The following is a 17,311-nucleotide window of genomic DNA, read 5'->3' as shown; positions in this document are numbered from 1 at the left end:
CTTTTTGCGTTACAATATAATAAATTCTCAATTTAAATCCTTTGATGAAAAATTGCCGTCATCTAGGCCCTTTGTTATAGCAAAATACTTATTTCCCTTTTCTTTCAGCCATATGAATAACATTACACTTTTATATGAACCTATTATTCCAATATTTTATTAACTCTTATTTTTTTTACACAAAATTAAATAAACACTTTATAACATTCAAATTAGTTACACTTTTAGTCTTTGAAAAATTCAAAATAATTACACCTTTAGTCTCTAAAACGACAAAAATCCAAAATATTTACACCTTTAGTCTTTGGAACGGCCAAAATTCACTCTATATTTACAGGCAGGTACATTTCATCATATCCTACCAACAAGGAGTTAGCTTAGTGGTAAAGGGAATATCTGGTGATCTTAATGTCTCAAGTCGATCACTGTTTGGCACAAAAAACATTTCCTTTAAGGTAACCATTACCAATACAACCTAAACCCACATATGAAGTTCTAAAAACGTAGATTAGGATGAAGGTATTGTACATACGAGGTGAATCGATGGGATCCATCCTATCCTAACACATCAAACTTCCATGTCTCTTGAACATCAAACTTCCATTTTCACTTTCAAATGACATCGTCATCAAACACGGTCCTCGTATCATGGTTATTGGATTAATACAGCGATTCCTAAAAGGTTTTTTTATGTTGTTCTTGCAAAATAATGTCTATGCACAAGGTTTTTAAATGAATTCTAGTTTTGTGACATGCTCGGAAGTCGACTGTAAGATTTGTTACAATAATATCTGTAACAAAAAACTTGTTCAAACTTCAAGCACTATCAGTTCCCCGACTAACATATTCACTTTTTGAAAACACATCGAAACCAGACGTAGATCAGGTTAGAATCAAACATGTTAGTATTCAGATCAAAGTTTTACTGACGAATAGGTCTTCTATCAGATTCAAAACCAGAACAGGGACCTCGTTTCAGCCTATCAAGCCTGAGAAAACATTCTTTTAAGTTTGTATTTATAAGTTTAAGAAAGATGAACTGAAATATGCATTCAGTACAATGTACTCAAACCCGCCTGAAACACAACCTCAGCTACAACTCAGATATGCATATTTATGTTCAAATCCCAAAGAAAAATTACTACAGTTTACTTGGCTTTACATAATAATTGGATATCCGATATAGAACTTCTCATTGCTATACATTCACGACTGGGAGTCCAAGAACTTGTTCATTATAGAGCATCACAGGCACTGTCAAGGCTTGGGATCGGGCTTATTTTTTCTTGCTTCCATGTGTTGAGTATTTACAGGCCTACAACTAGAAAGCGCCCTAGGTAAGCAGCCGTTCACATGAACAATCTCCGCCCACCTTTCCCTCTTTTGCTTTAACCCACCACCATGAACTGCAGCTGCTTCAGGTCTCTTTGCCACCTCATTATCTTTGGCTGGTTCTTCGTTTTCGTCATCATCATCATCATTATAATGGTTCTCTCTTATGCTTTCACTGAAAAGATCAGAAAGCCTCTTTTTCTTCTTTATGAGAGTTGGAGATGGATCAGATGGGGTCGTCATAGATGGTTTGTGGTCATCAACTGTAGGTGCACCACCCTTTATTATTGGGGTTCCGGTTGAGAAGTTATGGTGCACGGGAGTATTGCCTCTTGATGGGGTAAATTCTGCAAATACAGGAATTCAAACAGAGCACTAAGTATAACAATTATGATCAACATTTCTGCATATACAAATGCCCTGAAACTATTCTTTAGCAAAAATTTTGTAAAGTGTAAATACTAATAAATATGTGTAATGATAACACAAGTCTACATTTTGTTTTTTTCATTATGGTAATGCATACATTGGTTAAACGCATAAATCTGTCATGTACATGTAGCAAATATCATTATATCATACCTCCATTTACACTCATGAAATCAGATTCACAGTCAGAGTCTAACCATGCTTGGGAGTCGAAAAACATCTCTTTACTTCCTGCAATGATGAAACAGAAACATAAATCAAAACTCAAGCGGAGTATCTTTTACATAATCAAGAATAACATTTATCAGGCACATTGAAGATTCAGTGTAGAGCCATCTATTGCATTTTAAATCCACTAATCTGTTTATATGACCACAGGCTTGTCGAAGGTTGGTTAATGGTTTACAAAAAGGTTCATTTTTACTACAAATTAAGCAAGCACTACGCCCCCAAAACACACACACACACATGTGTTTATATATATATAATGCATTCATATATACTGGTTACAGTAAGCTTAAGTATTACAGTAGAACTACATGTTCGAAATGTTCAATCCATTTGATCCTTCCCCTTGTAACTCTTTTTCGTTTCATTTAAAGCCAATTCAACCTGTTTTCAGATGAAACACAACTAATTCATATGTAAATGGGACTAACAAGATCCATAAATCATTGACCCAAGATGCGTGACTCGGACTAACTATTAGAGGATGTCGCGTAGCATTTGCACAGAGTATCAAACACAAAGTAGCAAAACCATGTTGGAAACTCATTAGCAGCAAACAACCAAAAACTCGTGAACCTGATGTCCGTCTGCACCGGTGGGAAGGAGGCACCACAGAGTGACACTATAATTAGATATTCAATAAGCTTCATATGTATGTGCTCTGATAAAGTCTAAACCTTTTCCAAAATAAGCAGATAAGATGACAAATAATTCAGATTATCGACCAAAAAAACCATCCAAACAGCACGCATCATATTTATTATCATGATCATATGTTATAAAAAAAAAAAAATCAAATATAATAAACAAAATTTAACAAAAAAAAAATTCAGAAATCACAATAAATACCAATAAAATCAAAAAGGTCAATAGCCCCACCAACCCATTATCACAAAAACACCACATGTTGATTACAAAATCTAACACATAAACCTAAAATCCCATTGGTCTGTCAAAACTCAAAAGCTACTAATTATTAGATTATACAAACAAAGGATTTTGGTAACCAAAACATGCACTATTTTTTAAAAAAATCATATTAAAGTACTCAATTATGATGTACACTATATAACTATGGTGCGTCAAAGAGTTACGATTAGCGAAATCCTAAAGAAAAAACACCCACCTTTAAAAATCATAACAAACACGTAACAATATCAATAATTAATAATTAGAAATTAAAAAACTATAATAATAATAATAATAATAAAGAGAAAAAGGCGTTACCAAAATCACGTGAATGAGCAGATGAATGAAGCGGAGGGACCCACTGAGGCTTAACTTGATCAACTTTTTCTTTGATCGGAGAAGGCGGGATCATCATCATAACATTATTATCATCATCATCATCATGATTATTATTTTTAATACTAACAATATCTGATTTACTACCACTATTATTTTTCATTCTTTTTTTATGTGATGAAACACATGAACCCATTCTCTTCTCTCTGCGTATATATTGTTTTATAATTTAATTATAATATATGTACCCAATAAGAAGAAGAAAAATACTGTTTCTAACCAAACATTACCTACTAGTTTTTGTTGTTGTGCAGGGGGGGTGAGGAAGAGAGTGAAAAAATTTGTATTATTAAGGGAAAAAGGAGTGGTGTAAATTGGGTTGGGCTTGTTTTTGTTTGTTTGTTTGTTGATATGGATGGTTACGTTATGTCATGTGTGTGTCTTCATATGGGCTGGTGGGTTTACTTTTTGGCAGTCTTTGTTTGAAAAAGTTTTTATATTTTTTTTGTCAATATATGTCTGCTTTCGTTTTTTAAGTAAAAGTAAAGAGGCTAAAATTTGTGTGAAAGTTATGAAATACTATCCATATTGGTGTGTAGCGAAAAGTAGATATAACTCGGTGGAAAGTTGTGATAGTTAACTCGGTGGATAAAAAGTTAACTTAATTGGTGGAGAACTAGTTCGAGTAATTAGTTTGTAGAATTATGGTTTGTGTAGCTAACTAGTGTCAAAATTTCATACAATTTATATTGCGCAATGAACAATTTTGATTTTTTGATTGTTGGTTTATGAAGTAGTTTAGATAAACTCATTGGGTTGGTGATCTATTAGTAAGATCTTTTAACTTTGAGAATATCCACAAGGATTCGAATCTCACTTTACATATCTGTAGGAGCGGATTATTAGGGGGTTTTCGAGAGTCCTAAGTTTCATCGCAGACATGTATGGTTTGAACACCGCATAACTGCCTAATTGAATGTGATGTTTCGAATGCTAACTGTTAAATACTAACTCATTGTTATATATATATATACACATAGGGGTGAGATAATTTTAGACCACCTCTTATTTTAGGACCAACTAGGACCATTGATTTTTGTACACCATCATGATCTACTACGATATACAAGATTTTTTTGTAAAAACACTAAGACTTTCCGGCGATGGATCCATAGAAAAATCATGTGTAAGTTACTTACACATGTGTAAGTGTGTAAGTTAACTTACACATGATTTTTCTGTGGGTCCGTCGCTTAAAAGTCTTAGTGTTTTTATAAAAAAGTCTTGTATATCATAGTAGATCATGATGATGGTGTGTAACTTACGAAAATCAATGGTCCTTTTTTGGATTTTTTTTAGTTGGTCTCAAATTATCTTTCCCCTATATATATATATATATATATATATATTACTAGGGTGGGTTAGATTAGGGACTCCTTATTTAGGGACTGTTAAGGATTCGATCTAGACCGTCCATTTTCATCAGATATAATCACCACTGATCATCTCCGGCCAAATTCATCTCCGGCGAGACTTACACATGTGTAAGTTACACATGTGTAAGTTGAATAAAAATTATGATTCGGAGCGGGCTTCGCCCTTAAGGATATTCATAAACCAAAGCTGCTGGGGGTGATAGGTCATTGAGGGTGATAGGTCATAGTGTGATAAGTCATAGGGGGTGACCGGTGATGGGTGATCTACCTAAAAAAAATTGTACTTAAAACATGTGTAAGATACTTACACATGTGTAAGTCTCGCCGGAGATGATCGCCGTCGCCGGAGGATCATGGTGGTGGTCAGAGAAGGAAGTAAAAGGAGTCCCAAACAGTCCCTAATTTAACTTTTCTCTATATAACTATGCTTAAATGGAGCATAAGTTAAAAAATTGCATCCCTATCTAATTGAATTGTCAAAGTAAGGGCATAGCAAAACTTTTTTTTTTTTTCTTAAGGAAAAGTGAATAAATCTTCCTGTCACTATAACTTTATAATAAATTTTATTTTTGCATTACGTATCTTTCACCGGTCATCATTTGATATTACTGTATATCACATATTTTATATTATATTAAATGAAATTACAAATACTGAAATTAATTAAGTCATAAACCTTTTTTATAATAAAATTAATTGAAGTTATTTTTTTTTAAAGTAATTGTTGAAGTTGTAATTCACAATGTAGGCTTAATTCTAGCACAAATGTTATATAATCTTGTTAATATTTTTCTTTTCATTAATTAACTTCCCTTAAATCTTGTTAATAAATTTTATTTTCATTAATTAACTTCCCTTAAATCTTGTTAATAAATTTTATTTTAATTTATTAACTTACTTTTCAATCACATTTTTATATCTTTCTTTTAGTCATTGTTTTCTTCTAGCCTATCAATCGTATTAACAGATAGAAAGATATTGTTAGCATGATATTCGTTCAATATGAAGTGATGTATAACTTTAATAATGACTTGGTTACTTTTACTTTTGTCAATGTTCTTATCTTTGTCATGGATGGCATTATCGGGAAGTAAAATGGCGGTGTAAACTAAACTAACGGGCAATTTCATTTTCTGTTAGTAGACGTATGGTCGCATGATGCGGTAGAAATGACGGTAGCGGCAACGGTGTGGTGGTGGTCGTAGCGAGTGGGTGATGATGACAACGGTACGTAATTATTAATATAAAAGTTTTTGATATAAAAAATGGTATATATTGTAGTTATTTTATAGATTGAATCATTTATATTATAATATATTTTATTAATGGTACTATAGTTATATTAGGTAAAGATAAAATTAAAACAATGACTTTAAGTAGATTAAATAACATAAACAAATAACAAATTTATTAAAAACCCATGATGTATACACGAAATTCATTTATCTATATCCACCCACGAAACACACCCATATTTTATATGTGAATCCAAAAAATGAGACAGGTAGTAGCAATAGGGGGTTAGGTTTTTTGATCATCAACAAGGAGGCATAACATGGTCATATGTTTTTTTTTCTTTTCTTAATTCACGTTTCATTAGTCACTAAAAACATTGTTTAGATTTTTAACAAATTGACTTAAAACTAATCTAAACTCATGTTATATTTTATTCTAACAATCAAATTCACACACAAAAACGAGTTAAGTTTATTAGACTAGTCAATGTCAATCAAAATGACCAATTTTATGGACATAAACCTCCAAACCTTATAATTAATTAATGTTAATGGTCCTAATCTAATCAGTTACATTATTTGTTTATATTTTTTCTATGTCATCGAACTTTGTCTATTCATCAAACTTTGTTTTATGCCTCGAAAAGCTTATTAAATGCATGAATCAAAAATTGAGAACGCGTGAAAACTTAAAAATAAAATAAAATGATATATATATATATATATATATTTTGAAGACCTATAAAAAAACATAAAAAAAAAATCATAAGTTAATCAATAAATTCAAAAGTAACTCGTTATTTTAACTTATAAATTCGACATTAGAATATGCAAGTTATTTAAGCTTTAGTTGGATGTCATGAGCTCTGGTCTCATGATGAAAAGATCAAGTTCAATATCTTACATTGATTAAGTCAAGAATATTGAAATAGTTTATGAGTAAAATTATAAATAATGTAACATAACATTGTTGTCACTAAAATAAACCCCTGTAAAATACTAACATGGGTTGATATATTTTAAGATATTTGTAGAGCAAGATATTATTAGATAATTTTGCCGTAACATGTATCTCCGCGTTTTTAATTTTACACAGTTGTGACCTTAAAGCCGTGTAACAAATTGTATTTTAACAAATTTACACATCTATTTTCACATCCGTGTAAAATTAACGGTAACAAATACCCCATTATGTAGTAGTAACAAAAATCTAAGTTCCAAATTCTTTAGATATTTGGACACGTGATTTCTAAGTAAGCATGCAAAGTTACGAACAACCAATATTTTAAATACCGGTAAATACCGACCGGTATTACCAGTATTATCGGTACCGGAGACCACGCTGGTATTTTAAGTCCGGTATTTTCACTATTCAATACCGGCCGGTATTCCTGGTATTTTCCGGTATTATCATACCGGTATTTCCGGTATTTTCAAAAAATAAATTTTGATTTTTTTAAAAAATTATTTTTATGATACTTTAATGTTATTTTTTGTTATTTGTGAACTTTAAAACCTATATTTTGTTATTAAATACATATTTGGTATTATTTTTGAGTAAATTATAATTGTATTTTGACTAATTTTGTTAAATTGTAACAAGTTTTGTAGGATTTTTACACAAAAATATAATAAATTAAAAATAGTCATACCGGCCGATATTTCCGGTATTACCGATAATACCGGAAAAATTTTCTACGCCGGTATACCGGTTTTTAAAACATTGCGAACAACTTGTGAATTTTTAGCATAAATATCTAATTTGGCATTTTATTTCCTGGGAAGGATAGGTGTTGGCTTATAATCATATCGGCCACAAAACTAACGGGTCATGTGTCATTGTTGTTGCAAATGTTCATTCATGTAAAAAATTGATTATGGATTTACTTATTTCCCGTCAATAAATAAGTAAAAGTGTAAAACCATAATCAATTTATTATGGCTCTAAACTTTGCTATTATTTGAGCGGACTACGACCTAGTAGCTTTTAAGTGAAACAAATTATACGTTAAGCTTGGTATATATTTGACAAAAGCAGTAGGTGAAAGTTATGACTTAATAGATGAGACTTACTTTTCAAACTTTTTCCGGTAATTTTCATTTTAAAGACTGTTAAACTTTTTAAAACTTTTGCAGATGTTCTAAAAGCTTTTATATTAATAGGGATTTTATGTTGAAAAGCTTGCGAAGTTGCGAGTTAGTTACTAAAAACTTCTAACCGAACACTGTTAAAAATATGATCACGTAAAATGAACGTATATCCGAATAATATTTAAGCCTATGGGGTCACACCTCAACGTGAATGTAACTATAAATTGATTAATATATTAAATGTAATTTATTAATTAATTTGATCACGAAAAACTAACGGAGGTTCGTTAAAAGAGTTAAAAGTTAACGGTACTTAACTAACGGACTTAACGGAGAAGAGTTGGAATTAGGAAACAATTAGAAAACCCCTCTAGAATGTTCTAGGGGTGGGGGACGGTCGACTAGGGCCTCAAAACCCTCAAGACTTGGTCATTAAGTTTCCTAAACACTATAAATAGAGGCCTAGGTTAATTGTTTTACACACACAATTAGTTAAGTTTTCTAAAACCCTAAAAATCTCTTCTCTCTCCCTCCCTCTTGGTTTGTTCGACTTCAACAAGAAAAAAGGAGTTTTTGGTTTTTGTTTGGGTCGAAAATTATAGCAAGAAACAAAGGGTTGTTCGGTTCGTGATCAAATACTAGCATACATACGTTCCAACGTTGAGTGTGCAATCGTAGAGAGGTTATTTAAACCTTGTTCTTGTTTTAATCTCTCCATTATAAGGTACATATTCTATACTTTGGTTAATTAATTAAACTGCATAGATCTTGTCTTCCGTTGCGTGCTTTGTGATTTGATTTGATAATAGTTATATAACCCAACAGTGGTATCACGAGCCTACTATGTATGTTTTTTGATTACCAAAAGATCAAAACTTGAAGGGGGCTTAGGGTTCTTGATTTAAAAAAATTTTGATTATATATATATATTGTTAAATTGATTTTGTAATTTAATTACATTATTTAAATATGAAAAAAGTTTTAATATATATATATATATATGGATCGAAATTCCAGAAAATAAAATAAAAAAAAAGGTTTTTTTTAGGGTTTCTAATCCAAGTTTTGATTAATTGCATGTTTATATGATAAATTGCATGTGATTATATGTGTACCTTTATTTTTAATGGTTAAAAAGAAGTAAAAATCATGAATTTTTCATGCAAATCATTCATGATTCTTACTTAGATATATTGATATGAAATCTTGATCATTAGGGTTAATTATGCTAGATAATTGAAGAATTAGTTGTGTGACAATGTGATTATGCTTTGTGAAATTTTCTGTTTGACACCAGTTCACTAAAAAAATCATAACTAATAAACCGTAAGGAGTTGGAAGCTCAATTTTTTACAGTAGATGCTTGACTCATAGGGCTACAACTTTCGTGTTTTGTGCTAAGCCCAGTTCGGCCTTATTCAGGGCCAGATTTGGTCGTGAAGCTGCTGGATTTTCCAAATCAGCAACTTGTTTATTTATGGTAGATAATTTGTTATTAGATTTTTGCTTACGCAATCAAGGAAATTGATGTATTTGGTCTCTTTCCTTATGAAAGAGGAGCCAAATCTTATACCATAGTGACCAAAATTAGGTTTATTACCTTAATTGTTAAGTTATAAATTTAGTAAGTTACCTTAAATCGTTAAGTTGTATATTTAGTAACTTACCTTAAATTGTTAAGTTGTATTTTTAGTAAGTTTATGATTTTACATATTTATTGTGATATAAATTGTGATGTAAAATTGTTTTTGAGAAAATATAAACTTGACTAAGCAATATCGAAATAGAGATTTTTTAATAAAATTGGAGTCTTACAACCTTGAGATACACCGGCTCACCCATTTGAACAAACTCTAAGAGAGGTATAAGTCGGAGTGCGCTAGCCTTCTAAAAGGGCGGATTTTTAATTGCGTTCATCGCAAACCTTTGCCCTTGCGCTTCTTTGTGCGTTCAAATGGAGCTGCCGAGCTCTCTTGTGTTGTTAAGACTATAAAAATGATTTTATTAAATATTATGTTTAGAAGATATGCATGAATCTTCGAAACATAACTTTTTGATCACATATCAAATTGAATGACCCAATAAACTTAAGTCATTTGCCATCCAATTTGTCAAGGACACATGGGATCGTTGTTTTACTCACTGGTACACAGTGGTGAAATGGCGATTGCATGGCAAAACCCATTCACTGGTACACAGTGGTGGTCAATTTTGCACATTCTTAGTTGGACGACTTAAAGCGAGTTAAGTGGTGAGACCTTGACCCGTGGCAAAAGATGGGACAAAACATGACTGCAAAAGATCACTTGATGAATCGAGCGTCTTACGTAGGTCCCATACTTTCTAGGAATTGCACTTGTAATGCAATTATTGCTCGTCACTTACCTTTTGAGTGCAATCATTTCTAGCAGATCAACTGATGAAATGGTTGCATGTCAATTGGATCCTAGCCTTAATGAAATTAATTGTTTATTTTATAAACATTGGGTAATTAATTTCTTAAGGATTTATTATCGAAAATACCGATAATTGAACTTGAATCTGTTTTGTAAAAGGCAACAAATCCTTCACAAAACATACACCAATCGGCTTTCAGGTCGATGCTAGAAAGAGAAAACTTTCTAAAACCAATTTCAATGACTGTTTTTGTCAATAGAGAATTGTTCTAAGAGTTGAAAAGAATTCCGATGTCATTGAAACTCAGATACCACTATTCCTAATGCGAATGTCACTGCTTTGCAGTTGGAAGCATAAAATACTCGGTACAATAGACATATTGAGGTTGCTTATTTGATGCTAGAAGCATGTCTCCTGAGCTTCAAAAGGCAATTCGGATTGCAAAATCCGTGTGATATGATCAAATAACTCAAATCTATGTACGGAAAACAAGTTGGAGTTGAAATACTTTAGCTAATTGAGTCACTCCATAACTTGAACACGAGTATGGGAAATCGGAAAATGCTCATGTACTCAAGATGAAGAGTTACTTTGAGCATTATGGAAAGGATTAAACTATGTGTATCTTCTGTCAATTCTTATTAAACTAATTGCATATTTGCATAGTTGGACTTCATATCAAGTTGATTGAGTATGAAGAAAACCTTCCAAGAAATCTGAGATACCCCAAGGTCTTATGATCAAGGGGGGAATGGTTTAGAAAGCAAAACAACCGTAAAGCTAAAGGCAAGAACTTAGGTAAGAGAAAACAAAGTGTTTAGTCTCAAAACCTTAAAAGACCCTTTGGAAAAAGGAGCATATGGCTAAAAGACCAGGCTTGTCATCACTATGCTATAATGAGACACTGGAAGAGGAATTGTCCTAAGTATCTAGCTGAGTTGAACAAGAAGAAGAAGCAAGTTGGTTTAACCAGTTCTTCAAGTATTTTCTTAACTGAATTATAAATGTTGATGAGATTCAAATGATAATTCAATAGCAAAAGAGTCAAGTTAACTTGGACTCTATCTTTGACATGGTCATCTTGTTTAATTTTTGTCAAGAAACGCATTTAAAGACTTCAATGTGAAGATATCTTACAAATCAAATGATGAATCATTTGATAAATGCGTGTCTTCGGCATTATAAGTAGCAAGATACGCATTAAAAGTCTTCAATGTGAAGAGATCTTACAAATCAAATGATGAATCGTTTGATAAATGCGTGTCTTTCGAATTACCGTTAGCAAGAAAAGCATTGAAAAACTTCAATGTGAAGGGATCTTACAATCAAATGATGAATCATTTGACAAATGCATATCTTGTATTTTCAGCAATATAACGAGAATACCCTTTCCGCATAAAACCGGAGAGGGCTAAGGAACTACTTGGACTAATACATATCGATGTATGTAGCCCTTTTAGACATATGTCAAGGAAAAATGCTAGCTACTTCATTATTCTACGGATAATTTCAGTCGTTATGGTTATGTTTACTTGCTTAAACATAAACATGAAGTCTTTGAAACATTCAAAGAGTTTAAAAATGAAGTAGAAGATCAACTCGGTAAAACCATCAAGATTCTTCGTTCTGATAGAGGTGGTTAATACTTAAGCCAGGAGTTTAAGGATTATCTTAAAGCATGTGGCATTATCCAACAGCTTACTCCTCCATACACTCCTCAACATAATGGAGTGTTTGAAAGGAGAAATCGAACTCTGCTAGACATGGTGAGATCAATGATGACCCGTACAACTCTCCCATTTTCGTTTTGGGATTATGCTCTAGAGACTGTTGTACGCATTCTCAATATGGTTCCAACCAAGAAGGTTGACAAGACACCGTACGAATTATGGCATGGTGATGTCCCTAATTTGTCTTACTTAAGAGTTTGGGGATGTGAGGCACTTGTGAAGCGCGATACGCGTGACAAACTTGAACCCAGGACTACTAAGTGCATCTTTGTCAGATACCCTAAGGAAACGATGGGTTACGACTTCTATGATCCCGCCAAAAACACTGTTCGTGTTGCTCGTTATGCTGAGTTCTTTGAAAAGAAGTTAGTTCAAAAGAACAGTGGGAGGATTGTAGAACTTGATGAGACTCTAGAGGAAGATGTGTCACCTTCTGAAGATACTAGCAATCATTAACTTGGGGGGGGGGGGAATGTTCAAAGTGATGAACCTCAAGTCGATGATAATGAAGCGATTCCACTTCGTAGGTCCGAAAGGACTAGACGTCCTACCAAAAGACTATGTCTGATGCTAGAAGAAGACGTTGTTGGAGATCTCGATGAGCCTCTGAATTTCAAAGCTGCATTATCAGATCCGGAATCTGACAAATGGCTTAAAGCTACGAAGGTGGAAATGAAATCCATGAAAGACAATCAAGTCTGGAACTTGGTTGATCTTCCACAAAATGCTCAAACTGTTGGGTGTAAGTGGATCTTCAAAAAGAAGACGGACATGGATGGAAATGTACACACCTATAAAGCTCGTCTCGTGGCGAAAGGTTATACTCAACGTTTCGGTGTTGATTATGATGAAACCTTTTCTCCAGTTGCAGACATTAGAGCTATTAGGATTCTCTTAGCCATAGTTGCGTACTATGACTTTGAGATATGGCAAATGGATATTAAGACTGCCTTCTTAAATGGTTACTTGGATGAAGAAGTCTATATGGATCAACCGAAAGGTTTTATTGATCCGAAACATCCCAACAAAGTATGCAAGCTTCAAAGATCCATTTATGGACTAAAGCAAGCATCAAGAAGTTGGAATAAACGGTTTGATGAAGAAATCAAAAAGTTTGGTTTCGTTCAAAATCCCGATGAGCCATGTGTATATCGCAAAGCTAGTGGGAGTAATGTTACTTTCCTTTTCTTATATGTCAATGACATATTAATCATAGGAAAACACATTCCAATGTTGCAAGATGTGAAATCCCATCTTGGAAAGTGTTTTGCCATGAAAGATTTAGGAGAAGCGGCATTTATTCTTGGAATCAAGATCTACTAAGATAGATCAAAGCGGTTGTTTAGATTAAGTCAAAGTGCTTATATTGATAAGGTCACTCATGCAAAGACTTAACTTATCTAGCAAGAACAGTGCTTCTACCCCTAATGAGGTGGAGCGTATGCGAAAAATCCCTTATGCTTCGGTTGTGGGATCTATTATGTATGCGATAAGATGCACTAGACCTGATATTGCGTTCACGCAAAATATAGTTAGCCACTATCAGCAAAATCCTGGATAGGATCATTGAATTGCTATAAAGAATATTCTTAAGTACATGTGTGCTACTAAAGAATTATTCTTGGTGTATGGTTGAAATCCCGATCAAAAATTCAAATGGTAATAGAATTTGTGATGTTGGATTTCAGACTGATAAATATGATTCGAAATATCATTCGGGATACGTCTTCATTGTTTAAATGAAGGCACGGTGGAATTTTATGAGCTAAAAACCACAGTTGCCGTGTCTACAACAGAGTCTAAGTACATTGTCGCCTCAGAAGCTGCAATGGAAGCAGTCTGGATAAGGAAGTTCATTAGCGGGCTTGACGTGATCCCCTCAAATGAATTACCCACTGATTTGTACTGTGATAATACCGGTGCATTAATCATTGCCAACGAACCTGGAGTTCAGAAATGTGCCAGACATTATTACTCAAAGTTCACACAGATTTTAACTTAGCTAATCCTTTCACAAAAGCTTTGTCTAGGCCCAGGCTTGAAAGGCATGCCGAGGGCATAGGACTTAAATTAGCTAGTTATTTCATGTAAATCTGTTGTTTCGGTATTTGGATAAGGGATGTTAAACAATTTATATTTTCTATAATGAAATAAAGTACTTGATATGTTTAATTTCATTCAATTTTAAATTGTGTCCTATATTTGCATGTTTAATCCTTGAATATTTCATTTAATATTTTATATATTATTAAATATTCTAAATTGTCCATTGTCGATTAATTATATGGGAATATAATTAAACGAAGACAAATGTGAGTAATTAGTTATATTCTTGGAATATGTAATGGATGGATCCCACCAAACTCACATGATATCCATAGCGGATGCATATCGGACTACCCCACTAACGAATTATCACTTTATGGATCATTGTCATTGAGTGAAATTCGCAAATGGTTACTTTTATTGATCCTTTGACTTGAGATACAAGTAGGTCAGCATATATGAATAACACTTATTAGATATAGTTCTAACTCACCTGAATAAGGGGGTACATAAAGGGCTATTTTCAGAAAGCGTCGTGAAATATGATGACTGACACGTGTAGTCAATATAGGATTTGTTCTTTCAATTTGAAATTGAAGCATGATACCGTTTGGCGCCCTCATTAGGACTAATTAAGATGTTTGCATGGTCGTGCCCAAATAAATCCAGATTATTCTCGATTATATTTGGTAATCATTAATTAGTTATAGAGTGAGAAACATAATCGTTAAATTATGAAATGATCTCGATCCATATTCATATTTAACAAAGGTATCGGAATAAAAGGATAATAAATGTCTTAACCGTTTAAAACTATACTTAAATGTTTTCGGGAGCATTGGTGTGTTGCTAGACGCTTACCAATGTTATTACCTTCATTCATTACGAGCTCAAGAGGGAGCTATTAGAATATGATCACGTAAAATGAACATATGTCCGAAAAATATTTAAGTCTACGGGGTCACACCTCAACGTGAATGTAACTATAAATTGATTAATATATTAAATGTAATTTATTAATTAATTTGATCACGAAAAACTAACGGAGGTTCGTTAAAAGAGTTAAAAGTTAACGGTACTTAACTAACGGACTTAACGGAGAAGAGTTGGAATTAGGAAACAATTAGGAAACCCCTCTAGAATGTTATAGGGGTGGGGGACGGTCGACTAGGGCCTCAAAACCCTCAAGACTTGGTCATTAAGTTTCCTAAACACTATAAATAGATGCCTAGGTTAATTGTTTTACACACACAATTAATTAGGTTTTCTAAAACCTAAAAATCTCTTCTCTCTCCCTCCCTCTTGGTTCATTCGACTTCAACAAGATAAAAGGGGTTTTTGGTTTTTGTTTGGGATCGAAAATTATAGCAAGAAACAAAGGGTTGTTCGGTTCGTGATCAAGTACTAGCATACATACGTTCCAACGTTGAGTGTGCAATCGTAGAGAGGTTGTTTTAATCTCTTCATTATAAGGTACATATTCTATACTTTGATTAATAAATTAAACTGCATAGATCTTGTCTTTCGTTGCATGCTTTGTGATTTGATTTGATAATAGTTATATAACCCAACAAACACATCAGGTGAAGAGTAGCTTAAGAATGTTACAGGTACGAAACTACACTAAAGGTGGGGAAACCCGGGTTAATCCATGTAATGTAGATATTTTCAAATGGCGTTGATTTTTTTATTAGTGCTATGGGTTAACGAAATTTGGGATTTCCGTCACTGTGGATAATTTTAAAATTTTGAAAGTTTTTTATTGTAACAAACTTATAGATATGTATTCTAGTAACTAGATGGAAAATGAAAATACCAAGAGCTCTAAAATTCTTATAAAATGCTAATATTAGTGAAAAGTCATTGAAAAATGCTTAAAAATCATAAGTATCTAGTCATTAGCGTTATTTTGCTAAAACTCTTATAAAAAATTGAGGTTAGTGACTATTTTTGTGCTACGGGTTACTCGAAATCCTAGATTGAAATGTTAGGATTGGAATTTACATACATCTATATTTTACTATATAAAAATTATAAGCTCATGTTGAAAGTTTAAAAAAAATGAGACATGCGAATTGACCAAAATACCCTTAATGAATTAAATCACCATCAACCTTTAATATTAAATTACACTATTAGTCCATTATATTATATAATATCTTTACTAACCCCTTTTAAATCAAATACGTTTACCTACACCAATTGATGCCACCACCACCGTCACCATCCGTCGCCACCATCACACTACCGTTATCGCCGATTCGCCGCCGTATTGGCGGGTACCATGTTCGTAAATTTTGAAATCATACTTATGTATAGCATGTTTATAGGTCTATATAATTGTTTGCAGGACATTATAGATATGTTTAGAAACATTTGCACAGCTGTCTATATACTTTAAACCAAATTTTAAACGAATTGAACGAGTTATTTTTTTTATATTTTTTTTAATCAAGTTTGGCCAAAATTGAATCAAACTCTTTTTTTCTCCAATCCGGCTCAACTCGCCTTAATCATTGTCATACACGAATACTTTGCCTAGTTTATTGCGTTTTAGACTCCAGTATATTAATTGGTAAAAGCAAATTTATATGGATTGTTTGGGCACCTTTGACCTTTCTTGTGTATTATGCTTTTATCGTTCTGTAAAAGTATTGGATACAAATACGTAGATGTTAATCTATCAACTAAAGTGGATAACCTGTTTTGTTTTGTTTTGTTTTTTTATTCTATGAATTCAATATTACATCATTGTCACCTTGTCAGGATTTAAACTTTCGTCTTTTCTTTAAAAGACTAAAGCCTCTATCATCGCACTTAAGTGATATAAAGCTATATACATCTCAGATTTCAACCTCTTGTACATTGTTGAAAACGATATTATGACTCAAAAATCTGGAAAAAAAAAAACGGCGTTAAGTGTTAGTTATTTTACTTGCAATCTTTTTTTTTTCTTTTGATTTAGATGGATTCATGGATTCGTTAAAACAAGCAAGTATTTGGGCTGATATATTTAAGGCTGACATATTATGGGCTTATCTAGCCCAATGTAAAAGTGCATCTTAACTCTTAATGACTTCCAAATTCCAATAGTCCAATACTTTTGTAGATAGGGTTGACCGTTTTTTTTTTTACATTAAAT

At 32.8% G+C, this 17,311-nt stretch overlaps 1 protein-coding gene across 1 annotated transcript; it reads right to left on the bottom strand.

Annotated features, from left to right (window-relative positions):
- Positions 1–990: 990 nt before the first annotated feature.
- On the bottom strand, positions 991–3,536 carry LOC122603611 (uncharacterized protein At3g27210-like). The gene is made up of 3 exons (XM_043776363.1): positions 3,217–3,536; positions 1,915–1,992; positions 991–1,679 (listed from the first exon to the last, which is right to left on the bottom strand). Exons 1-3 carry the CDS (start codon positions 3,428–3,430, stop codon positions 1,258–1,260), a joined length of 714 nt encoding a protein of 237 aa, XP_043632298.1. The 5' UTR covers positions 3,431–3,536; the 3' UTR covers positions 991–1,257.
- Positions 3,537–17,311: the final 13,775 nt, after the last annotated feature.

This window comes from Erigeron canadensis, chromosome 6 (assembly GCF_010389155.1).
Source record: "Erigeron canadensis isolate Cc75 chromosome 6, C_canadensis_v1, whole genome shotgun sequence".
NCBI lineage: Eukaryota > Viridiplantae > Streptophyta > Magnoliopsida > Asterales > Asteraceae > Erigeron > Erigeron canadensis.
Note: the sequence above shows the minus strand (reverse complement) of the source record. Positions and strands in the feature narration are given on the sequence as shown.

Coding starts and splice junctions, on each gene's coding strand:
- LOC122603611 (XM_043776363.1), bottom strand. CDS start 3,430: ATGGGTTCATGTGTTTCATCACATAAAAAAAGAATGAAAAATAATAGT. Junction 1,993..3,216: donor TGCTCATTCACGTGATTTTG/GTAACGCCTTTT, acceptor TCATCATTGCAG/GAAGTAAAGAGATGTTTTTC. Junction 1,680..1,914: donor TTTCATGAGTGTAAATGGAG/GTATGATATAAT, acceptor CTGTATTTGCAG/AATTTACCCCATCAAGAGGC.